The sequence below is a fragment of the Haematobia irritans genome, chromosome 4, assembly GCF_050003625.1.
Source record: "Haematobia irritans isolate KBUSLIRL chromosome 4, ASM5000362v1, whole genome shotgun sequence".
Classification (NCBI taxonomy): domain Eukaryota; kingdom Metazoa; phylum Arthropoda; class Insecta; order Diptera; family Muscidae; genus Haematobia; species Haematobia irritans.
Window position 1 is genome coordinate 188,848,881 of NC_134400.1, and position 26,780 is coordinate 188,875,660.

Consider the following 26,780-nt stretch of genomic DNA (forward strand, 5'->3'; position numbering starts at 1 on the left):
TTTTGTCGAAAGTTTATTTCTATATAAAATTTTGTCAAAAGTTTATTTCTATAAATTTTTTTTCAAAATTTTATATCTATAAAAAATTTTACTTCTATAGTTTTGTCAAAATTGTGTTTCTATAAAAAAATTGTCAAAATTTCATTTCTGTAAAAAATTTTGTCAACATTTTATTTTTATAGAAAAATTTGTCAAAATTTTATTTCTATAGAAAATTTTGTCAAAATTTTATTTCTATAGAAAATTTTATTTCTATAGAAATTTTTTTTATTTCTATAAAAAATTTTGTCAAAAACTTTGCTCCTATATAGAATTTTGTCAAAATGTTATTTCTATAGAAAATTTTGTTAAAAATTTATTTCTATAGAAAATTTTGTCAAAATATTATTTCTATAGAAAATTTTGTCAAAAGTTTATTTCTATAGAAAAATTTGTCAAAATTTTATTTCTATAGAAAATTTTGTCAAAATTTTATTTCTATAGAAAATTTTGTCAACATTTTATTTCTATAGAAAATTTTTTTATTTCTATAAAAAAGTTTATCAAAAACTTTGCTCCTATATAGAATTTTGTCAAAATGTTATTTCTATGGAAAATTTTGTTAAAAATTTATTTCTATAGAAGATTTTGTCAAAATTTTATTTCTATAGAAAATGTTGTCAAAAGTTTATTTCTATAGAAAATTTTGTCAAAAGTTTATTTCTATAGAAAATTTTGTCAAAAGTTTATATCTATAAAAAAATGTTGTCAAAATTTTGTTTCTATAAAAAAATTGTCAAAATTTCATTTCTATAAAAATTTTTGTCAAAATTTTATTTTTATAGAAAATTTTGTCAAACTTTTATTTCTATAGAAAATTTTGTTAAAATTTCATTTCTATAGAAAATTTTATTTCTATAGAAAACTTTTTTATTTCTATAAAAAATTTTACTTCTATAGAAAATTTTGTCAAAATTTTATTTCTATAAAAAAATTGTCAAAATTTCATTTCTATAAAAATTTTTGTCAAAATTTTATTTCTACAGAAAATTTTGTTAAAATTTTATTTCTATAGAAAACGTTTTTATTTCTATAAAAAACTTTACTTCTATAGAAAATTTTGTCAAAATTTTATTTCTATAAAAAAATTGTCAAAATTTCATTTCTATAAATTTTTTTGTCAAAATGTTATTTCTATAGAAAATTTTGTTAAAAATTTATTTCTATAGAAAATTTTGTCAAAATATTATTTCTATAGAAAATTTTGTCAAAAGTTTATTTCTATAGAAAATTTTGTCGAAAGTTTATTTCTATATAAAATTTTGTCAAAAGTTTATTTTTGTCAAATTTTTATTTTTATAGAAAATTTTGTCAAAATTTTATTTTTATAGAAAATTGTGTCAAAATTGTATTTCTATAGAAAATTTTGTCAAAATTATATTTCTATAGAAAATTTGGTCAAAATTTTATGTTTATAGAAAATTTTTCAAAATTTTATTTCTATAGGAAATTTTGTCAAATTGTATTTCTATAAGGAATAATCCACAGCTGAAAAACTTTTTAGTCGAGACTGGAATCGAACCCATGATACTTTATATGCAAGGTGGACATGCTAACCACTGCATCACGGTGACTGCCTTCCTGGAGGATAAGTAGAAGTAGGCCATATAGTGTGAGATATAATGGGTTTCTTTCAAGTCGACATTATTTTTATACTCTATACACACAAAACTATATATTTTGTTTCAATCACAAAATTAATTGAATCAATTAATTTTAAATTTTTTAATTGATATGTCTTCAATAACATAAATGATTGTATCAATCACCAACGTTAATTAAAAAATTAATTAATCCAATTAAAAAATTAATTGATGCAACTAATTTTTGTGATTCATTTTTTTTAATTAAAAATTTGTTGAATTAATTAAAATTTTAATTGAATATTTTTTAAAACTCAAAATTTTAATTGGAAAAATTTTGGTGATATTTTTTTCTCTATACCTCTGAAAGATGTACACCAAAAAAAATCTTGATTAAAAAATGATTTAAATAAATCATTTTGTTAATTGAATATTTTTGTTAATATTTTGTCTGTGTAGTTGTATACAATTAAGTCAAAACTGACTCTGGTGCAGTTGCATCTTTGAAATTTAATTTTTTTTTAACTGTTTTTATTTTTTCATTTGCAACCAACTGTTGTTTTGCTTCTCTCCCTCTCCCTCCTCCTCCTACTCTCTCTCTCCCTGCAGTTGATGCCATTTGCAAACAAGATACACTTGAATGGTCAAAGAAGAATTGATTTCGAAAACGAAGAGTTGACCCAAGTACCACATTGTACTGGCATTCCTTTAGCTAAAGAATGGCTTACTAGCATATTTTTCATGGCCTGTTGTAATATTGCCAATTTGTTGTTGTTGTTTTTTTCCAAACAGACAACAATTAATCCAAATTTTCCACTACGATACATTGGATATAAAAATCCATACAACATTTAATTTTGGTCATTGCTATTTGCCGTTGCAATGACCTTCGATGCCACACAACAAAGTTGGTATTTGGTGGTTTACAGATGACTGATTCCATGGGTCGGTGTACATTTTTTTATTTTGAAGATGAGAACAGTTGCTTTGAGGATAGACTCGAAGTTTCAAAATTTATTGTACCGCCCATGCATAAAATTGTAGAACAAAATTAATTAAGTGGAATTTTCAATAATTCATGAATTCCACTTTTCATTTTTTTCAAAATTCGAAAAGTAGACGTTTGATTTTTTCAAAATTGTAAAAATGGAATGAAGTGACGGAGGTGACGGATGGACAACAAATAGATCAACTTCGCATTTCACAACAATTGAATATTTTAATGCCTTACAGACAGAAAGACACATCTGATATACACCAATGATGGAGGGTATAAACCTCAAAAAAAACAAAAAAACATTTATGGAAAATGATTGCCTTTCTCTACCATTTCAATGTGCATAGGAAACCCAAAATCATTACACTTTTATTTGATGGATATTGACAATTAAAAAGACAGATATCTAAAGCAATTTATCTCAGCACAACGTCAATAATGGCCCGCTTATAATTACAAGGTAAAAAAGCAAACTTCATCTGCATCTATCGATATGAAAAATCAATGGAGATAGTCTAACTAGTGGTCATCTGTTCAAGTCAGACTTCTGCTTGTGTATGTTTGTGATCTACCTAATGTTGACAACGATCCGTATTTTATTGTTAGGTAACCACCTACTCCAGCTCTTTCTATGTGATTGAAAAAATATATATGGAAATTTTAATTTTATGCTTTAATTTTGAGATAACACCATACAACAAACATTTTAGAAATTTGAAAAAAGAAAAAAAAAAAAATAATTTAAAATTAAATATTGACTATTCGACTAAAGATTAAAAATCTTCGAATGCAGACTTATTTTGATTTCTTTTTTTTTTAACTATGAAAACATGAAAATTTTGTCAAAATGTTATTTCTATAGAAAATTTTGTAAAAATTTTATTTATATAGAAAATTTTGTCAAATTTTATTTCTACATTTTGAGAAAATTTTATTTCTATAGAAAATTTTGTCAAAATTGTATTTCTATAGAAACTTTTGTCAAAATTTTATTTCTATAGAAAATTTTGTCAAAATTTTATTTCTATAGAAAATTTTGTCAAAATTTTATTTCTATAGGAAATTTTGTCAAAATGTTATTTCAATAGAAAATTTTGTCAAAATTTTATTTCTATAGAAAATTTTGTCAAAATTTTATTTTTATAGAAAATTTTGTCAAAATTTTATTTTTATAGAAAATTTTTTCAAAATTTTGTTATATAGAAAATTTTGTCAAAATTTTATTTATGTAGAACATTTTGTCAAAATTTTATTTCCATTTGTCAACATTTTATTTTTATAGAAAAGTTTGTCAAAATTTTATTTCTATAGAAAATTTTGTCAAAAATTTTTTTGTATAGAAAATTTTGTCAATATTTCATTTCTATTGAAAATTTTGTCAAAATTTTATTTTTATAGAAAATTTGTCAAAAATTTGTTTGTATAGAAATTTTTTAAAAATTTTGTTATATAGAAAATTTTGTCAAAATGTTGTTATATAGAAAAATTTATTTATGTAGAACATTTTGTCAAAATTTTATTTCAATAGAAAATTTTTATTTATATAGAAAAGTTTGTCAACATTTTTTTTGTATAGAAAATGTTGTCAAAATTTTATTTTTATAGAAAATGTTGTCAAAATTTTATTTATATTCAAAATTGTGTCAACATTTTATTTGTTAGCAAATTTTGTCAACATTTATTTATATAGAAAATTTTGCCAAAATTTATTTCTATAGCAAATTTTTCAACATTTTATTTATATAGAAAATTTTGTCAAAATTTTATTTATATAAAAAATTTTGTCAAAATTTTATTTCTATAGAAAATGTTGTCAAAATTTTATTTGTTAGCAAATTTTATCAAATATTTATTTCTCTAGAAAATTTTGTCAAAATTTTATTTCTATAGAAAATTTTGTCACAATTTTATTTTTATAGAAAATGTTGTCAACATTTTAGTTTTATAGAAAATTTGTCAAAATTTTGTCACATTTTATTTCTATAGAAAACGTTGTCAAAATTTTATTTGTTAGCAAATTTTATCAAACATTTATTTATATTGAAAATTTTGTCACAATTTTATTTTTATAGAAAATGTTGTCAAAATTTTATTTATATTCAAAATTTTGTCAAAATTTTATTTGTTAGCAAATTTTGTCAACATTTATTTATATAGAAAAATTTGCCAAAATTTATTTCTATAGAAAATTTTGTTAAAATTTTATTTCTATAGAAAATTTTGCCCAAATTTTATTTCTATAGAAAATTTTGTCCAAATTGTATTTCTGTAGAAAATGTTGTCAAAATTTATTTATATAGAAAATTTTGCCAAAATTTTATTTCTATAGAAAATTTTGCCAAAATTTTATTTCTATAGAAAATTTTGTTAAAATTTTATTTCTATAGAAAATTTTGTTAAAATTTTATTTCTAGAGAAAATTTTGTCAAAATTTTATTTCTATAGAAAATTTTGTCCAAATTTTATTTCTATAGAAAATGTTGTCAAAATTTTATTTGTTAGCAAATTTTAACAAACATTTATTTATATGGAAAATTTTGTCACAATTTTATTTTTACAGAAAATGTTGTCAAAATTTTGTCACATTTTATTTCTATAGAAAATTTTGTCAAAATTTTATTTATATACAAACCCAGCAAAAATTAGGTAACCACATCTCATTACAATTGACATTACCAGGAGTAAAGCTGTCATTACACGTTGCATTACATTGCGGCGAGTTATAATGACTAACTTGTAATGACAAAAATAAATACTTGTCGGTAATTTTCGAATTGTTATTTTCAAATTTTTAGGCAGTTGTAGTTAACGAACTTATAAAATAGAACAAATGATGGTACCATTAGGTATAATTATTCACATAATCGAGCGCTTAAATAAAAAATCAAAAATAATACGTAATATGACGGTAATTCTGAAAAATTTTCCGTTAAGAAATTTTTATCACAAATATTTCATAATAATTGTGTTTAATGACATTATCATATTATGTTTTAAATAAATGCTTTTTTATACCTCATTCACATTACACTTCCAAAATGCGCTTAAACTAAATTTCAAATGCCATTTGCCTTATAAAAAAGAAACTTAAAATCCACTTTTAGTAGATTCGAACCTTATGTGAATTGGCTATTGGATATATTATAACGTAATTCACGAATCCAACTCCCTAAAACAACCTACATCTATTTCTATTTTAAGTGTGAAATTAATTTGCGTGTAATCTTATTTAGATTATTTATTAGTTTTTTGTTTATTTATACAATATTCGTTTCTATTCAAGTAGTTCTCCTATTACAGCATCACTCGCCATATTTTGATCCATTGTAATCGGCGACAGAAATCAATATATTCGAGATTTGGTTGGCTGAGACAATAAGTGGCTATTTTGCAAACTTTGGTGTATCTACGAATAAGTCATTACATATTAGGTGATTATATGCTTTAAATGCACTACTTATTTTATGGCCGAAAGTATGCCTGGGGAGAAGTACTTTCCTTCTAGGACATGCGTATGTAAATGTAATCCGAAGCGATGCCGATTAATAAGTGGTTATTAATTTTAAAATAGGCTTACCTTCAAGATTACCGGGTAATGAAAGTTTTTGCTGGGAAGTTTTGTCAAAATTTTATTTCTATAGAAAATTTTGTCAAAATTTTAATTCTATAGAAAATTTTGTCAAAATTTTATTTCTATAGAAAATGTTGTCAAAATGTTATTTGTTAGCAAATTTTATGAAACATTTATTTATATGGAAAATTTTGTCAAAATTTTATTTGCATAGAAAATTTTGTCAAAATTTTATTTACATAGAAAATTTTGTCCAAATTTTATTTTTATAGAAAATTTGTCATCATTTTATTTTTATAGAAAATTTCATCTGTTGCAATTTAATTTATTTTTTTTATAATTTAATAATTTTTTAAACTGACATTTATTTGTGTGTGAATAGCTTTGCTAATATATTCCAGCCTAATTTTAATTTAATTTAATAATTTTAATTCTCCATCAGGAGAATTTGCAGCACGAAAATGGGAAGTTTTAACTTTTTTTGTCCTTCCGATCGATGAAGCATGACTTCGCTGATCAGCATTTCCGTTCTTATAAGGAAGCCAACAATTTGGTCGATCCAAATTGATGACTCATTTTTTCGAAATAATCAAACATTTGAAAAAAAAAAATCCAGAATTTTCAATTTGCGCTCACATTATTACGTTTGAACTCCATTACGCATAAATTTCTCAAATGCTTCTGGTAGCTTGTAAACAATATAATGAATTGTCAAGAAAATAAATATCATGTAGCTGTCATTTTTAAGTATAAAAATCAACCAAAAGCAACTACCCTGGTTAGTGTATGCTCCCTGATGCATAGTGTAATCAATATATACAGTGGCTAGGAAAGAAGAAATGTCCCATCATCCATATTTCTCTTAATTAGCATAAAGTTTTGTGGAATTCGATTATAATTTATGTATGGCTGTAGTTTAATAGAGACGATGGTGGTGAGTGTATATTTTACCAAAATCAAATAACAAAAAAAAAAAAAAAAATACGTTATCTAAATTTTGGTTATACTGCCAAGAAACAAAGAGCTAATTAATCAAGAAGCTTTATGAGAATATGTAATAAGAGTTCTAAGATTATATAATATTTAATCGAGAAGTGAATAACCTTTTGTGTGATATATTAATCTAATTTGATTGGTAAATTAGTATGTATGGCAAATTGAGATTACCACATAGCCTATTGCACAGTGGATACTCACCATTGATAGTGTACTCGTATAAATCTACCAAAAATGGTACTATTTGGTAGAATTCTTGATGTTTTGGTAGATTTTACAAAGAGGCATTTCATAAATTTTTTATAGAAATAAAATTTTGACAACATTTTCTATAGAAATAAAATTTTGACAAAATTTCCTGTACAAATAAAATTTTGACAACATTTTCTATAGAAATAACATTTTGACATAATTTTCTATAGAAATACAATTTTGACAAAATTTTTTATAGAAATAAAATGTGACAAAATTTTCTATAGAAATAAAATGTGACAAAATTTTCTATAGAAATAAAATTGTGACAAAATTGTCTATATAAATAAATGTTTGATAAAATTTGCTAACAAATAAAATTTTGACAACATTTTCTATAGAAATAAAATTTTGACAAAATTTTCTATAGAAATGAAATGTAACAAAATTTTGACAAAATGTTCTATAAAAATAAAATTTAGACATTTTCTGTAAAACATGTGACAACATTTTCCATATAAATAAATGTTTGATAAAATTTGCTAACAAATAAAATTTTGACAACATTTTCTATAGAAATAAAATGTTGACAAAATTTTCTATAGAAATAAAATTTTGACAAAATTTTCTAGAGAAATAAAATATTGATAAAATTTTCTATAAAAATAAATAATTGATAAAATTTTCTATAAAAATAAAATTGTGACAAAGTTTTCTATATAAATAAATAATTGATAAAATTTACTAACAAATTAAATTTTGACAACATTTTCTATAGAAATAAAATGTTGAAAAATTTTTGTATATAAATAAAATTTTGACAAAATTTTGTATAGAAATAAAATTTTAACAAAAATTTCTATAGAAATAAAATTTTGATAAAATTTTCTATAAAAATAAAATTTTGACAAAATTTTCTATATAAATAAATGTTTGATAAAATTTTCTATATAAATAAATGTTTGATAAAATTTTCTATACAAATACAATTTTGACAACATTTTCTATAGAAATATAAATTTTAACAAAATTTTGTATATAAATAAAATTTTGACAAAATTTTCTATAGAAATAAAATGTTACAAAATTTTCTATAGGAATAAAATTGCGACAAAATTGTCTATATAAATAAATGTTTGATAAAATTTGCTAACAAATACAATTTTGACAACATTTTCTATAGAAATAAAATTTTGACAAAATTTTCTATAGAAATAAAATTTTGACAAAATTTTCTATAGAAATAAAATGTGACAAAATTTTCTATAGAAATAAAATTGTGACAAAATTGTCTATATAAATAAATGTTTGATAAAATTTGCTAACAAATAAAATTTTGACAAAATTTTCTATAGAAATAAATTGTGACAAAATTTTCTATAGAAATAAAACTTTGACAACATTTTCTATAGAAATAAAACTTTGACAAAATTTTCTATAAAAATAAAATCGTGACAAAATTGTCTATATAAATAAATGTTTGATAAAATGTGCTAACAAATAAAATTTTGACATTTTCTATAGAAATAAAATTTTGTATATAAAAAAAAAATTTTGACAAAATTTTCTATAGAAATAAAATTTTGACAAAATTTTCTTTAGAAATAAAATGTGACAAAATTTTGGCAAAATTTTCTATAAAAATAAAATTTTAACAATATTTTCTTTAAAAATAAAATTGTGACAAAATTTTCTATAAAAATAAAATTGTGACAAAATTTTCTATATAAATAAATGTTTGATAAAATTTGCTAACAAATAAAATTTGTACAGCATTTTCAATAGAAATAAAATTTTGACAAAATTTGCTATAAACATAAAATTTTGACAACATTTTCTATAAAAATAAAATTGTGACAAAATTGTCTATATAAATAAATGTTTGATAAAATTTGGAAACAAATAAAATTTTTACAACATTTTCTATGGAAATAAAATTTTGACAAAATTTTCTATAGAAATAAAATTTTGACAAAATTTTCTATAGAAATAAAATTTTGATAAAATATTCTATAAAAATAAAATTTTGACAAAATTTTCTATAAAAATAAAATTATGACAAAATTTTCTATATAAATACATGTTTGATAAAATTTGCTAACAAATATAATTTTGACAACATTAGCTATAGAAATAAAATTTTAACAAAATTTTGTATATAAATAATATTTTGACAAAATTTTCTATAGAAATAAAATGTGACAAAATTTTCTAGTGTAATACAATTTTGACAAATTTTTGTAAGAAATACAATTTTTTGTTTGGTGTTTTTTTTTGATAAAATGTTCTCTCAATTACATGTTCACCGTCCAAAAATAATATTTTGTTCTAGGAGGTGATCATATTCCTATTATGTGTGAATTGATTGATTTGGTAGAAATCGGTTAGATTTAGATATGGCTCCAATATATATCTTTTCCCGTTATGTATTTTTATGGCTAAAGAAGCCATAGTTTGATTTGCTTTAAATTTGCACGAAGAGACCAATTGTTAATACCATAGAGTATATCAAGTTCATATATTTTCATTTGATTTATGACCACAGAGGCTTAGGTCGCATAAATCGATGGCGTCTTAATTTTATCTTTAGGGCAATTCCTTACTTTTTTTGCCTTGGAATCAATACCACATTCGTTAGAGTTAATATGAGTCAATTCAATTGTAACTCAATTCTATTCAGTTCAAGTCATCTCAATTCATTTCATTTCAAACGAAATGGATAGTGAGGGTTGGACCATCCCTTTAACCAACACTCATTTAAAAGCAACCTAACCACTGTGCATAACAAAACACACAATACCCAAACTAGGTAACGAGAACGTTATGCTTACACAAAATATCATCCATAATTCATTTAGAATTGTTGAATGCTCCTCATATTTCAATTTTAAATATTTGAATGGCTGATTTTTGGAGCTGTTCATTAAATGAAATTCTTATTTTTCTTCAAGATTTTTTATTGGTTTATTAAAAGAAATCAAAACACATTCCCACTGAGCCGAAAATTGACTATATTGACAAATTTAAAAACAATCTTTGCATACTAAGGTCATTAAAAGAATATTTTATTGATTGAGCATATTAAGAAACGGTAAGCATTAAGATAGTCGGTGAATCCGTTAGAAATGTATATTCTTTCATTGGAAATTACTTTCTTATGAATAGATTTAGATTTTGTATTTTGCTTAAGATATCAACTGAAATTTGTGATAATTTGAATTTCTGATGTTAATTATAAGATGTGGCAATGTCATGAATTAAAAATGTAAAGAATCGTTTAATTAATATGTGCTTAATAGGATATTTAGATAAGAAATCTACTGCATTCAATACCAAATAATAATTAATTATTTAAAAACAAAAATATTTGATTGGAAATATTTTGGCCTTAATTGAATAATAATTTGAAAGATGCAAGTATAAATTTATACTATATCATTATTTTACGAATTATAGCATTTGGTCGGGGAAAAATAAAATTGCACAGGGAGACCTCATTTCTCCTCAAGTAGTTACCGTGAAACAATTAAACTTTTCCAATTTAATTGAAATTTACAGAGGATGTGGAGAAGGTTATATTATTATAATGGAGATCTGATTTAGTGATATTCGGAAAGGAAGAGGGGCCTCCCCTTGCCCTGCTGTTTAAAAATTGGGCTTATAATTTTCCTGAGATTTTCTGGGGCGTCTACACACTATACGCTATATCATTTGGTGTACTTGATTTTTGGGTATTTGGACGGGAACTTTCTCCTTGCCCCACGCTACGAAACTTGAAGGAAAGTTTACAGATTTACAAAAAATAGAGCAAAACCTAACCATCACCGATTTACTTGAAATTGGGAAAAGATGATTAAATTAATACAGGGTACATGATTGGATAGTTTGTGAAATGAATATGGGGTACGTCAAGTTACGTTATCTGGTCGGGGAGGAACGAAGGAGGAGATTCCCTTTTGCCAGATTTTTTGAAAATAGATAGTAGAAGATTGTCGATAAATGGGAACTCGGTACATAATTTTATTACTTTCCACAGGCTTATGCAAGACTTTTTAAGTAAACAAGTAAGGAAAGTCTAAAGTCGGGCGGGGCCGACTATATTATACCCTGCACCACTTTGTAGATATATCACATCCGTCAAATGTATTGGGGGCTATATATAAAGGTTTGTCCCAAATACATACATTTAAATATCACTCGATCTGGACAGAATTTGATAGACTTCTACCAAATCTATAGACTCAAAATTTAAGTCGGCTAATGCACTAGCCGACTAGGGAAACATTTAAATCTGAAGCAATTTTAAGGAAACTCCACAAAAGTTTATTTATGATTTATCGCTCAATATATATGTATTAGAAATTTAGGAAAATTAGAGTCATTTTTATAACTTTTCGACTAAGCAGCGGCGATTTTAAAAAGAAAATGTTTGTATTTTGACCATTTTTGTCGAAATCACAAAAACATATATATGAGAGCTATATCTAAGTCTGATTTCAATTTCAACCAAATTTGGCACGTATAGCTACAATGCTAATTCTACTCCCTGTGCAAAATTTCAATTAAATCGGAGTAAAAGATTGACCACTGTGGTCATATGAGTGTAAATCGGGTGAAAGCTATATATGGGAGCTATATCGAAATCTGAACCGATTTCAACCAAATTTGGCACGCGTAGCTACAATGCTAGTTCTACTCCCTGTGCAAAATTTCAACTAACTCGGAGCAAAAAATTGGCCTCTGTGGTCATATGAGTGTAAATCGGCCGAAAGCTATATATTGGAGCTATATCTAAATCTGAACCGATTTCAACCAAATTTGGCATGCATAGCTATAATGCTAATTCTACTCCCTGTGCAAAATTTCAATTAAATCGGAGTACAAGATTGGCCACTGTGATCATATGAGTGTAAATCAGGCGAACGATGTATATGGGAGCTATATCTAAATCTGAACCGATTTCAACCAAATTTGGCACGCATAGCTTCAATGCTAATTCTACTCCCTGTGCAAAATTTCAACCAAACTGGGATAAAACTCTGCCTTCTGGGACCGTATTAGTCCATATCGGGCGAAAGATATAAATGGGAGCTATATCTAAATCTGAACCGATTTCAATAAAATTTGGCACACTTGACTATAGTACTAATTGTTCTTCTTGTGCAAAATTTTAAACAAATTAGGTTCAAACTCTGGCTTCTGGGGCCATATAAGTCCCTATCGGGCGAAATATATATATGGGAGCTATATCTAAATCTGAACCGATTTCTTCCAAAATCAATAGGGATCTATTCTGAGCCAAAACACATATTTGTGCCAAATTTGAAGTCGGTTGGACTAAAACTGCGACCTAGACTTTGATTACAAAAATGTGTTCACGGACAGACGGACAGACGGGCAGACGGACATCGCTATATCGACTCAAGAGCCCACCCTGAGCATTTTTGCCAAAGACACCATGTGTCTATCTCGTCCCCTTCTGGGTGTTGCAAACATATGCACTAACTTATAATACCCTGTTCCACAGTGTGGAGCAGGGTATAATGATTACCAGAAGTAAAATCTGGAAACTATAATTCAGTTTCAAGCAATTTTCATTATCAGTGCACATGGACCGATATTCACCATTTTCGGCACACCTCTTTATGTTCCTAAAATACTTCTAGGTTTAAAATTTTATGCAAATTTGATAAAAACTATGGTGTCTAAAAGCCCAAGAAGTAAAATCGGGAGATCGGTATATTTGGTAGATAAACCAAAACATGGACCAATACACGCCATTTTCGGCTCTCATATTTAAGGTCCTAAAATACCTGCAGATTTCTCATTTCAGGCAAATTGGATAAAAACTACCGGTTCTAGAAGCCTAAAAAATAAAATCATTTCTTGCTAACCAATTTGTATTCCTAAAAACCTCGAGATTTTCGATTTCAGGAAAAGTGGACAACAATTACGGTTTCTAGAAGCCCAAAAAGCTATATCAAAACATGGACCTATACACCCAGAGAAGGAATATGATCACCTCAAACATGTTTCTAGAGCAAAATATTAGTTTTTGAAGGCGATTATGTAACATGTTTGTCGCAAAAATGTTGTTTTCTCGCTAAACATAACATGCTTTCCGAAAACTGATACATAACTTCCGAGAAAATAACATGATTGCAGCGAACATGTTACATGGTCACCATCCAAAAATAACATTTTGCTCTTGAAACATGTTTGAGGTGATCGTATTCCTTCTCTGCGTGTACTCTCCATTTGCGGCATACCTTTTTATGGTCCTAAAATACCTCTAGATTTCCAATTTGAGGCAAGTTGGATAAAAACTACGGTTTCTATAAGCCCAAGAATAAAAACTGGAGATTGGTCTATATGGGGGCTATACCAAAACATGGACCGATAATCACCATTTTCGGCACACCTCTTTGTGGTCATAAAATACCTCTAGATTTCCAATTTCAGGCAAATTGGATAGAAACTAAGGTTTTTATAAGCCCAAGACCACAAATCGGGAGGTCGGTTTATATGGGGGATATACCAAAACCTGGACCAATACTCACCTCTTTATGGTCCTAAAATACCTCTAGATTTAAAATTTCAACCAAATTGGATAATAACTATAGATTCTAGAAGCCCTAGAAATATAATCGGGAGATCGGTCTATATGGGGGCTATACTAAAACATGGACCCATACTCACCATTTTTGCCACACCTCTTTGTGGTCATAAAATACCTCTAGATTTCCAATTTCAGGCAAATTGGATAAAAACTACGGATTCTATAAGCCCAAGACCCCAAATCGGGAGATCGGTCTATATGGGGATATACCAAAACCTGGACCTATACTCACCATTTTTAGCACACCTCTTTATGGTCCTAAAATACCTCTAGATTTCAAATTTCAACCAAATTGGATTATAACTACGGATTCTAGAAGCCCAAGAAGTAAAATCGGGAAATCGGTCTATATGGGGGCTATACCTAAACATCAACCGCTAGTTACTATTTTTGGCACACCTCTTTATGGTCCTAAAATACCTCTAGATTTCAAATTTCAACCAAATTAGATAATGACTATCGATCCTAGAAGCCCTAGAAATATAATCGGGAGATCGGTCTATATGGGGGCTATACTAAAACATGGACCGGTACTCACCATTTTTGGCACACCTCTTTGTGGTCATAAAATACCTCTAGATTTCCAATTTGAGGCACGTTGGATAAAAACTACGGTTTCTATAAGCCCTAGAATAAAAACTGGAGATTGGTCTATATGGGGGCTATACCAAAACATGGACCGATAATCACCATTTTCGGCACACCTCTTTGTGGTCATAAAACTACCTCTAGATTTCCAATTTCAGGCAAATTGGATAGAAACTAAGGTTTTTTATAAGCCCAAGACCACAAATCGGGAGGTCGGTTTATATGTGGGATATACCAAAACCTGGACCAATACTCACCTCTTTATGGTCCTAAAATACATCTAGATTTCAAATTTCAACCAAATTGGATAATAACTATAGATTCTAGAAGCCCTAGAAATATAAACGGGAGATCGGTCTATATGGGGGCGATACTAAAACATGGACCCATACTCACCATTTTTGCCACACTTCTTTGTGTTCATAAAATACCTCTAGATTTCCAATTTCAGGCTAATTGGATAAAAACTACGGATTCTATAAGCCCAAGACCCCAAATCGGGAGATCGGTCTATATGGGGATATACCAAAACCTGGACCTATACTCATCATTTTTAGCACACCTCTTTATGGCCCTAAAATACCTCTAGATTTCAAATTTCAACCAAATTGGATAATAACTACGGATTCTAGAAGCCCAAGAAGTAAAATCGGTCTATATGGGGGCCATAACTAAACATCAACCGATAGTTACTATTTTTGGCACACCTCTTTATGGTCCTAAAATACCTCTAGATTTCAAATTTCAACCAAATTAGATAATAACTATCGATTCTAGAAGCCCTAGAAATATAATTGGGAGATCGATCTATATGGGGGCTATACCACAACATGGATCGGTACTCACCACTTTTAGCACACCTCTTTGTGGTCATAAAATACCTCTGGATTTCCAATTTCAGGCAAATTGGATAGAAACTAAGGTTTTTATAAGCCCAAGACCCCAAATTGGGAGGTCGGTGTGTATGGGGACTATATCAAAACTTGGACCGATATAGCCCATCTTCGAACTTGACCTGCCTGCAGATAAAAGACGAGTTTGTGCGAAATTTCAGCACGATTGCTTTATTATTGAAGACTGTAGCTTGATTACAACTAGAGGTGTGCACGTGACACGAAATTGTCGTGACTCACGAAAATTTTCGTGACTCACGCGTGAGTCGTGAGTCACGCTCATGGCAACGGCGTGAGTGTGCGTGAGCGTGATTAACGTACCAAAATGTCGTGCGTGAGTGTGAGTCACGAAAATATTATCTTCGTGAGTGTGCGTGAGTAAAGATTTACGCTCACGAAAATAATCCCGCTCACCGACATAAAACGCTTAAGACTTATATTCATTTACAATTTTAGTGACAGCTGGGATGTTAAGAGTGTAATAACGCTCTCGATTTTAATAATGCTCATGTTTTCAGACACGTCGCTAAGGTAAATAACTCAAAAAATTGTTCGTGAGTCACGACATTTTTCGTGAGTCACGATATTTTTCGTGAGTCACGGTATTTTCGTGAGTCACGACATTTTCGTGCGTGAGTGTGCGTGAGTACACATTTTCTTTTCGTGAGTGTGCGTGAGCGTGAGTCCTACCAAACAATATCGTGCGTGAGTGTGCGTGAGTAAGATTTTTCCATCGTGAGTGTGCGTGAGCGTGAGTAAAATACTACTCACGTGCACACCTCTAATTACAACAGACAGACAGACAGACGAACATGGCTATATCGCCTTAGAAATTCTCCCTGATCAAGAATATATATACTTTATATTAGAGGTGTGCACGTGACACGAAATTGTCGTGACTCACGAAAATTTTCGTGACTCACGCGTGAGTCGTGAGTCACGCTCATGGCAACGGCGTGAGTGTGCGTGAGCGTGATTAACGTACCAAAATGTCGTGCGTGAGTGTGAGTCACGAAAATATTATCTTCGTGAGTGTGCGTGAGTAAAGATTTACGCTCACGAAAATAATCCCGCTCACCGACATAAAACGCTTAAGACTTATATTCATTTACAATTTTAGTGACAGCTGGGATGTTAAGAGTGTAATAACGCTCTCGATTTTAATAATGCTCATGTTTTCAGACACGTCGCTAAGGTAAATTACTCAAAAAATTGTTCGTGAGTCACGACATTTTTCGTGAGTCACGATATTTTTCGTGAGTCACGGTATTTTCGTGAGTCACGACATTTTCGTGCGTGAGTGTGCGTGAGTACACATTTTCTTTTCGTGAGTGTGCGTGAGCGTGAGTCCTACCAAACAATATCGTGCGTGAGTGTGCGTGAGTAAGATTTTTCCATCGTGAGTGTGCGTGAGCGTGAGTAAAATACTACTCACGTGCACACCTCTAATTACAACAGACAGACAGCCAGACAGACAGACGAACATGGCTATATCGCCTTAGAAATTCTCCCTGATCAAGAATATATATACTTTATATAGTCGGAAATCGATATTTCGATGTGTTACAAACGGAATGACAAACTTATTATACCCCCGTCACCATTCTATGGTGGTGGGTATAATTAGTAAAATCTTAGCACTAATATTAAATTTTGGAGAACGGAGTTCAACATTAGGTCTATATTTTTTTTTCAGTGACCAATATTTCAGTAGTAGGGTATAATAATCACATTTTTCGCGTCAAATTAAATATGTATCTAGAAAATGTCTATAAAATATCTATAAAATGTCAACAATGTTGCGTTTTATGTAAACACCTAATTTGCAATTGATTAACTTACATTATGCAAGCTAATCGATCTATCCTAATTTGAATAATATCTTATTTACGGAAATCGCAAGATCTAATAAACCAACACAAAGTTTACTTGGCAAAATTCCTAAATAATGTTGGTACTTGTGGAGAGTAATTTGGGGGACTACAAATTTCGAAATAGGGAGAGACAGAGAGAGAGCTAACAAAAGAGAGGGCTTTTTCTTTTTTTTGGTGAGCGAGCCACACAAAGTAAGCTTGAGATTCTGTGGCAATGGACCATAACAAAAACAAAAGACGAAAAGAAAAAAAAAACTTCTCTCTAAATCTTTAGACACACACAAAAGTTAGTCTTACATTTGAGTTGGATGACGACCACACAACACAAACAAGAAATCATGAAACCTCAGTGCCAAAACGGCAACGAAACTTGTGATCTGTAGAGAAACGCGCACTGTTCCATTGGACGTATGAGTGAAACCTTCAAACGAAAATTATTCGGTTTATGTCTGTAGCCATCAAAGGCATTTGGATGAATGGAAGCGTGTTTTTCAAAAAGCCAACGAAGAAGTTCAGAATAAATTAATTTTGTGTGTTTGTGTGTGAAAGAGAATTAAGTTAAACTATAGAGGCTAATCCAAAGAGAATGACAAGCTATGTAAAGAGATTTTATTTTTATGGAAAAGAGCAGTGACTGAAAAGAGCTGGTGTTTCGTTTTTTGTTTGTTTGTCGAATGAGAAAGCTTTTTGTTTTTTAAAGCAGGTGTTTTAAAAATGTTTGTAAAGAGCCAAAGAAAGTTATGCGAATAAGATATATGCGTGCAGACCTCAAGTGCTGTTTTACTACAACGACTGTTTGTAATCAAGGCTCTGGGGGATGCTTTTTAGATTAATCCCTAAAGCGGTAATTTTTGATAACTTCGATCACAATTTGTTTATAGCGGCAAGTGTAGATATTTGTGTGTTTATCTTTGTTGTATTTAACACCATCATCGACAACAGCAACAACAATATTTGAAGGGCAAGGCCAACAACAAATTCTGAATGAAGACATCGTCGCATTGTCTTTAGCCAAAAAACCCGAAAACAACAACCATCAATATTTTGAAAATATTACGAAAAAAAGAGAACACTTAATTATATGAATGATATATTTCCCATGCACTATCAATCACAGCTGGAATATTGATTTTTAAAACGAATCGAAGAAACGAATAAAAATTAAAAATTCAAGTTGGTGGATTCCTATACAAACAAACGCAGAGAGAAACCTCTTCCAAAATAAAAAAAAAAAAACCAAAAACAAGTTCAATAAATTTTCAATGATTAACATATTCAAATGAGTTACATAGCATAACAAAGTTAAAGAGATAGATAGAAAGTGACCCTAGAAATGACAACAACAATAAAATATAAAATAAATATCTTGAAAAATTTATTAACATAATTTTAAGAAAATAAAAATTTTATTAGGAAAGTTAAACGCGGGATTTTATAGGAAGCTACAGTTCAAACAATACCAAAAGTCCAAACTGGCGGGCTTATTACCTGGCATTTTAGATTATGGTTGATGACATTCATAGCCCCAACAAAAAAGAAACTAAAGCAAAAACAGATTCAATTTCTTCGGTCTTTCACCCAATCCAGGGGTGCATACGTATGGTCAGGTTTCATTTAAGAAAACATTCGAGATTGACAGTAGGAGTGAGCGCACCATTCGCATATCTACATCATTGCAATATATTCCAATCAAAATCATATTACATTAAAACAAACAAGTGGAGGTGGCAATCAAGTTAAGAGAAAGACAGATCTAACCAAGGTCATCTTCAGCAGAACCAAGAAAGCTAAGATTCTAAGCCATAGCTGTAGACCTTCATGAGTATCATCTCCAGAGGCTTATGAAGAACCAATAACATCTTTAGAATCACCAAGAATCACATACACAACTTGATTTGCAATGAAACCATTTCTAGGCATAATACTAATCATTTTTGCCTTGGCCAATGGCCATAGTGATGGTCATAAAATGAATAGCCCCTCATTGGAAGGTGATCACGCAGCCCATCATACTATGCAGAATATCAACATTAAAGACATTAATAACATTGCAGTTAACCCCGTGTACACCTCCAACGCCGCCGCCAGTCCCATACCCAGCTCCAGTAGTAGTAATAGCGAAAATAATACCAAAAATTTATCTAATAATAACAACGATAGTGATAATACCTTCATTGTAACACCCATGCCAACCAAACCATCCAGTGAGCAATCATCATCGTCATCATCATCACCAAGTTCATCAACAAATATGGCCACACACAATAATGATCTAAAATCTGGCTCCAATGTTTCAACAACAAAATCTTCTTCATCAACATCCCCACAAGCCGGCTTAGCTGATGTACCCGTCACAATTCCAACACCATCAACATTACGCGATAAACGAGGTAAGTCCATTCTTAGTAATTTTTTGTTTAATTACTCGTAACATAATGTGAATGGTATACAATATATTTACATATGTTAAATAGTGATTTTCATATTTTAATCTTTTTCAAGAAGTACAGTGTTTCATATTGACTAAAATATAAACTTTGAATTGACTTATATGTTATAGAGTATAGAATAGAATTAACTAGTTTGTGCCTTAAGTTTTTCGTTTTCATATTATATCGCTACACGTGACAAGATTTACATTTTTTATATATAAAGTTCGTATCTAATTAAATGATAATCTTTTCGATTGGTGCAGTGGTTAAAAGATAAATTAGTTTGGAATATTATCATAATTTGGGAGATTCAAATATATCTCTCCATGATTTGGGAGACTCCGATTAAGAGGTTTGTGTCTTAAGTCTATTGATTTAAAGTACGAATATATTGAGAGATACAAGTATATATCTCTATGATTTGAGAGAAGAGATTCTGATTAAGAAATTCATGTCTTAAGTCTATTTAAGTACGAATATATTCTAAGAACATTTTGATTAGATAGTTTGTGTCCTAAGTCTTTTGAACAAGAGTAGTGATAATGCTCTCCAAGAGATTAAAAAGTTTGCACCTTAAGTCTTTATATTTTTTTACGCTTATATGCCCAGCAAAAAAATTTGGAAGTTCTTCCAAAGACACAACTTTAAAAGCACTTCTTGAAGATGCACTCCCAATGATGTTCTTTATTTTAACTCCCCAGGAAGTTCTTTTAATTCAATGTTTTATAACTTGTTTTTTTTCATACTTTTAATGGGTAATTTTAACTTTTTTGTTTCAAATAGGTTAAAAACAGAGTAAGAATTCATAAAATGGTACAAATAATTTAAATTTTGTCGAAAAAAATGCTAAATCCAATCTGAAAAAATTGTGATTTTTTGAAAATATTTGAGTTCAAACCTTTCCGACAAGCGTTAGAATCCATTAAAAATTATAAAAAATTATAAAAATTATTTATTTGACAAAATATCACAGAATTTTTTAATTTACATCCAAAACATTGAATTCGGATAACACCTAAAGAAGTGATGCAAATTCAGTGCAACGGCTGTTGAAATGGAGGACTTCCGTCCTATGACAAGCCCATGTTAAATTCATCGCTTCTGCGTCAATTTTGCACCACTTCCGGATCCAAAAAGAACATTTTCATTACTTTTTGGCGACGCTTTTTTTGCTGGGTAAAAATATCATATTTCGCCCTTTCACTACGGAAATAAGCCTAATATTAAAAACTTTAATTTGTCTTTTGTTTTTACTTGTACTAACAGCATGTAGAACAAAAATTGTCATTTTGAGAACCTACTTCAATTACTTCAAGAGCTATATGAGCTTTTTCTGAAAACTTGATTCTTGAATTGTGACCAAATGGCCGTACGAAAATAAGCCCTATTTGGCCTACAATATATTTCACAGTGTGAAAAAAAAACCGTAAAAGTATCGGTTATAGTTTTTGTATAAATGACAATTTCCTAGAAACATACAAAAGAAAAATTGTCTAAAATATTCGTATTTTTCGTTTATTGTTAAAAAAGTTTATAAAAATATATTTTAGTGCTCACCACTATGGAAAATATTTATAGCTTATTTAGATTAAAGACTCTACTTTAAAATAACATCGAGAAATAAATCGAAACTAAGTCGGAAAAAAGAATTTGGTGTCTTTTTCGAATGTCCTTCTAAGTGGACATCGGTACTGAAAGGGTTAGGTGGAATATCTATGTAATTAGGATGACACGCTTATAGAAAATTTTGTCGAAATTTCATTTCTATAGAAAATTATATCAAAATTTTATTCCTGTAGAAAATTTTATCAAAATTTTATTTCTATAGAAAATTTTGTCAAAATTTTATTTCTATAGAAAATGTTGTCAACATTTTATTTCTATAGAAAAAATTGCCAAAATTTTATTTCTATAGACAATTTTATTTCAATAGAAAATTTTGCCAAAATTTTTTTCAATTTTATTTCTATAGAAAATTTTATCAAAATTTAAATTTGTCAAAATTTTATTTCTATAGAAAATTTTGTCAAAATTTTGACAAATTTTAATTTTGATAAAATTTTCTTTAGAAATAAAATTGTCTATAGTAATAAAATTTTGATAAATTTTCTATTGAAATAAAATTTTGACAAAATTTTCTATAGTCAAAAATTTTTGATATAATTTTCTATAGAAATGAAATTTTGAAATTAAATTTTTATAAAATTTAATTTCAAAATTTCATTTCTATAGCAAATTATATCAAAAATTTTTGTCTATAGAAAATTTTGTCAAAATTTTAATTCTATAGAAAATTTTGTCAAAATTTTATTTCTATAGAAAATTTTGACAAAATTTTATTTCAATAGAAAATTTTGTCAAAATTTTATTACTATAGACAATTTTATTTCTATAGAAAATTTTATCAAAATTAAAATTTGTCAAAATTTTTTTTTCTATAACAAATATTGTAACAATTTCATTTCTATAGAAAATGTTGACAAAATTTTATTTCTACAGCAAATTTTGTCAACATTTTATTTCTATGGACAATTTCATTTCTATAGAAAATGTTGTCAAAATTTAATTTCAAAATTTAATTTCTATAGAAAATTATATCAAAATTTTTTGTGTATAGAAAATTTTGTCAAAATTTTATGTCTATATACCTATAGAAAAATTTGTCAAAATTTTATTTCTATAGAAAAATTTGTAGAAATTTTATTTCTATAGAAAAATTTGTCAAAAATTTATCTCTATAGAAAAATATGTCAAAATTTTATCTCTATAGAAAATTTTGTCAAAATTTTATTTCTATAGAAAATTGTGTCAACATTTTATTTCTATAGAAAAATTTTTCAAAATTTTTTTTCTATAGAAAATTTTGTCAAAATGTAATTTCTATAGAAAATTTTGTCAAAATTTTATTTCTATAGAAAATTTTGTCAAAATTTTATTTCTATAGAAAGTTTTGTTAAAATGTTATTTCTATAGAAAAATTTGTCAAAATTTAATTTCTATAGACAATTTGATTTCTATAAAAAATTTTGTCAAAATTTCATTTCTATAGAAAATTATATCAAAACTTTTTGTCTATAGAAAATTTTGTAAAAATTTTTTTTCTATAGAAAATTATATCAAAATTTTTTGTCTATAGAAAATTTTGTCAAAATTTTTTTTCTATAGAAAATTTTGTCAAAATTTTATTTCTATAGAAAATTTTGGCAAAATTTTATTTCTATCGAAAATTTTGTCAAGATTTTATTTCTATAGAAAATTTTGTTAAAATTTTATTTCAATAGAAAAATTTGTCAAAATGTTATCTCTATAGAAAAATATGTCAACATTTTATTTCTATGGAAAATTTTGTTAAAATTTTATTTCCATAGAAAATTTTGTTAAAATTTTATTTCTATAGAAAATTTTGTCAAGATTTTATTTCTATAGAGAATTTTGTCAAAATTTAATTTCTAAAGAATTTTTTTTTATTTAGTTGTATATATATTATAATTAAAATTACAATAAAAAAAAGATGTATACACTAGCAACTGAAGTTAAGCCATTAATTGTATAGAAAATGGAAAATCTACTAAAACATCAAGAATTCTACCAATCTACCAACCAATAAAAAATCTACAATTTTTGGCAGAATTCTACCAACTCTGGCAACCATGCTACTATTGATTTTACTATAGTCGTCTGCTGAACAAATTTTGATTACGAATTTCGATTGTTTCAAATGTTTGAGAGATTATTCAGGAAAAATTATCCACTATTTTTTCTCATATTCCTGGAGAGTAAATATTACTCTTCATGATTTTTGAGAATAGGCTCTGTTTAGAAGTTCGTGTCTTGATTTTACTGTAGTTGTAGGCTGAGAAGATTTTGATTCGTTAGTTTGTGTCCTAAGTCTTTGTAAAAGAGCAGTGACAATGTTACCAAAGGAAATTAAGAAGTGGGCGTCTTAAGACTATTGATTGAACTTAGGGGTTTTAGGTTCCATTTATGTGGGCTATTTTTGTAATTGGGATATACATATGACCGCCACCGTGGTGCAATGGTTAGCGTGCCCGCCTTGCATACATAAGGTCGTGGGTTCGATTCCTGCTTCGACCGAACACCAAAAAGTTTTTCAGCGGTGGATTATCGCACCTCAGTAATGCTGGTGACATTTCTGAGGGTTTCAAAGCTTCTCTAGGTGGTTTCACTGCAATGTGGAACGCCGTTCGGACTCGGCTATAAAAAGGAGGACCTCCTTGTCATTGGGCTAAACGTGGAATCGGGCAGCACTCAGTGATAAGAGAGAAGTTCACCAATGTGGTATCCCAATGGACTGAATAGTCTAAGTGAGCCTGATACATCGGGCTGCCACCTAACCTAACCTAACCTACATATGATCTCCATGTTTAACTTTGTTTAAGTTCGTGTCTTAATCCCTTTATAATTGGAAGGCATGAGGAAAGATTCTGATGACGAAGTTTTTTTTTTTAAATAAATGAGAGATTAAGATGTTCATGTCTTAAGTCTATTTAAGTACCAATATATTCTAAGAAGATTTTGATTAGATAGTTTGTGTCCTAAGTCTTTTGAACAAGAGTAGTGATAATGCTCTCCAAGAGATTAAAAAGTTTGCACCTTAAGTCTTTTTATTTTTTTACGCTTATATGCCCAGCAAAAAAATTTGGAAGTTCTTCCAAAGACACAACTTTAAAAGCACTTCTTGAAGATGCACTCCCAATGATGTTCTTTATTTTAACTCCCCAGGAAGTTCTTTTAATTCAATGTTTTATAACCTCCTTGTCATTGAGCTAAACGTGGAATCGGGCAGCACTCAGTGATAAGAGAGAAGTTCACCAATGTGGTATCCCAATGGACTGAATAGTCTAAGTGAGCCTGATACATCGGGCTGCCACCTAACCTAACCTAACCTACATATGATCTCCATGTTTAACTTTGTTTAAGTTCGTGTCTTAATCCCTTTATAATTGGAAGGCATGAGGAAAGATTCTGATGACGAAGTTTTTTTTAAAATAAATTTTTGGGTATTTATACAATATAATATTATGTGGAGAATGCAGAAAGCATTTACGTATGAGAAGTAATAATTTCTGTATCTTATATTAGTGATGTTGAATGTCAATGAAATCATAGCTACCATAAAAATCTAGGAATATATGGGTCCGAACATATAAATTTCGGGACTTGTTTCCATGGGCCTCAATTTTCATTCATTCCAAACGGGTCCATATATCGATTCCCATCTTGAGATGACTGCGGAGGCATTTTGCATCTATCGAGTTCATTTTCAGCATTTGATGTCAATATCTCCCTTCTATGTACTGTTATTTGTGTAGACAGTTCGCCTACACAAATAAAATTTTTATGGGTTATAGGCACACACTTTACTGGTTGAATTTTCAACAAAATAAATTTTTGGAATTAACTTTCCTCTATAAATGGCTAATCTCCATATTGAGAGGAACTAAAATTCATTCTAATTTATGTTTTAAGAATGCCATAGTTTATTGGCCTTTTATTTAAATTATAGAAAATTTCATCAAAACTAGAGCTGACAGCTTATGTGGAATATTTTTGTAATTAGAAGGTACAAATATTCCTCTTCATGATTTCTGAGAAGAGACTCTGATTAAGAAGTTCGTGTCTTAAGTCTAGTGATTTTATTATATTCGAACCATTAGCTAGTTTGTGTCTTAAGTCTTCTGTACAAGAGTAATAGTAATGTTCTTCATGATATTAAGAAGTTCGTGTATTAAGTCTATCAATTTGATTATATATGGATCGATACATATTGTCGATGTTGTTGGTCAGCTAGTTTGTTACCTAAGTCTTTTGTAAATACTAGTAATGTTTTCCAAGAGTGTCTCATTAACAAGTTTGTGTCTTAAGTCTTTTGATTTTATTATATTCTTATGTTCTATGGACCTCTGAGAAGATTTTGATTACATAGCTTTTGTCCTAAGTCTTTTGTATCAGAGTAGTGATAATGATTTCCAAGTAGCATAACATTTAAAAAGAAGTTCCTTTTTTGTGGAAAAATTTGTGAAAAAAATTGTGAGAAAAAAACGATTAGGACTTTTTTGTCCTAAGTATTCGGTACTTATACAATATAATATTAAGTGGATTGTGCACAATGTACTTATGTATACAAAGTAATTATTTCGGTAATTTATATTATTGATGTTGGCATTGGAGAAATTGAATCATAACACCCTTACAAAAATTGGTATTTTAGTCCATACTTATTTAAGTCCCTACTTATATGTATACAGCCCCCATATATGCTCAGATTTACCTGCCAAAAACAGCTAAATTCAGCTGTTTTGGCCAACCTAGTTGAACGAAATCATTTGATTCGGATATAAGAAATTGGCTATCATTGTCGTCCTTTGATACTGACCAATCGAATTGAAGTCTTTTATCAAATATTATAAAAAAACCTACTTAAATGTCCTTAGACCGCATCTTCCGATACAGTTGATATTCCGCATGTGATATCTGTAAAAAATGGTTAATATCGGTCTATAACTAGATTCCCATTGATGGACTCCTTGAGCTGGCTGTAGACGCATCTAGTTGATATTCGACATTTGATGTGAATATGAACACCCCTGCACAATTAACATTTTTATGGAATGTTTAGAAAAAATGTATGCTATGCCCATGACATATTTTTAGTGTGACAAAAACCCGACACACCATTTACCGGTTGAATTTCGAACAAAAGAAATTTATTGAAATAAGCTTCCTCTATATAAGGCTTATCTCCATATTGAGAGGAACTGAATTTCATTCTAATTTATGATTTGAGAATGTGATAGTTTATTGGTCTCGTATTTAAATGTAGCCAAACCTATTTTCAAAAAAAAAAAAAAAAAAAAAAAAAACATCATAAAAACTAGAACTGACTACAATGTGAGTTATTCAACATAAAAAATCAATAAATAAAGTCTAGTTTAATTTCAGCCTTCACAATTGGCAAATCAAACGGAATAACTG

The 26,780-nt window shown here is 28.5% G+C and overlaps 1 protein-coding gene across 2 annotated transcripts in view; it reads left to right on the plus strand.

The window, feature by feature from the left end:
• The first annotated feature begins 17,675 nt into the window (after positions 1 to 17,675).
• The window catches only part of tfc (Brevican core protein triforce), a 221,894-nt gene continuing 212,789 nt past the window's right edge, over positions 17,676 to 26,780 (plus strand). The window contains exon 1 of one of the 2 annotated variants that reach the window (XM_075304657.1): positions 17,676 to 19,742. In XM_075304657.1, the coding sequence (XP_075160772.1) occupies positions 19,253 to 19,742 (490 nt within the window). In that variant the 5' untranslated portion in view covers positions 17,676 to 19,252. The remainder of the gene's footprint in view (positions 19,743 to 26,780) is intronic. The other variant, XM_075304656.1, reaches the window with a different exon arrangement.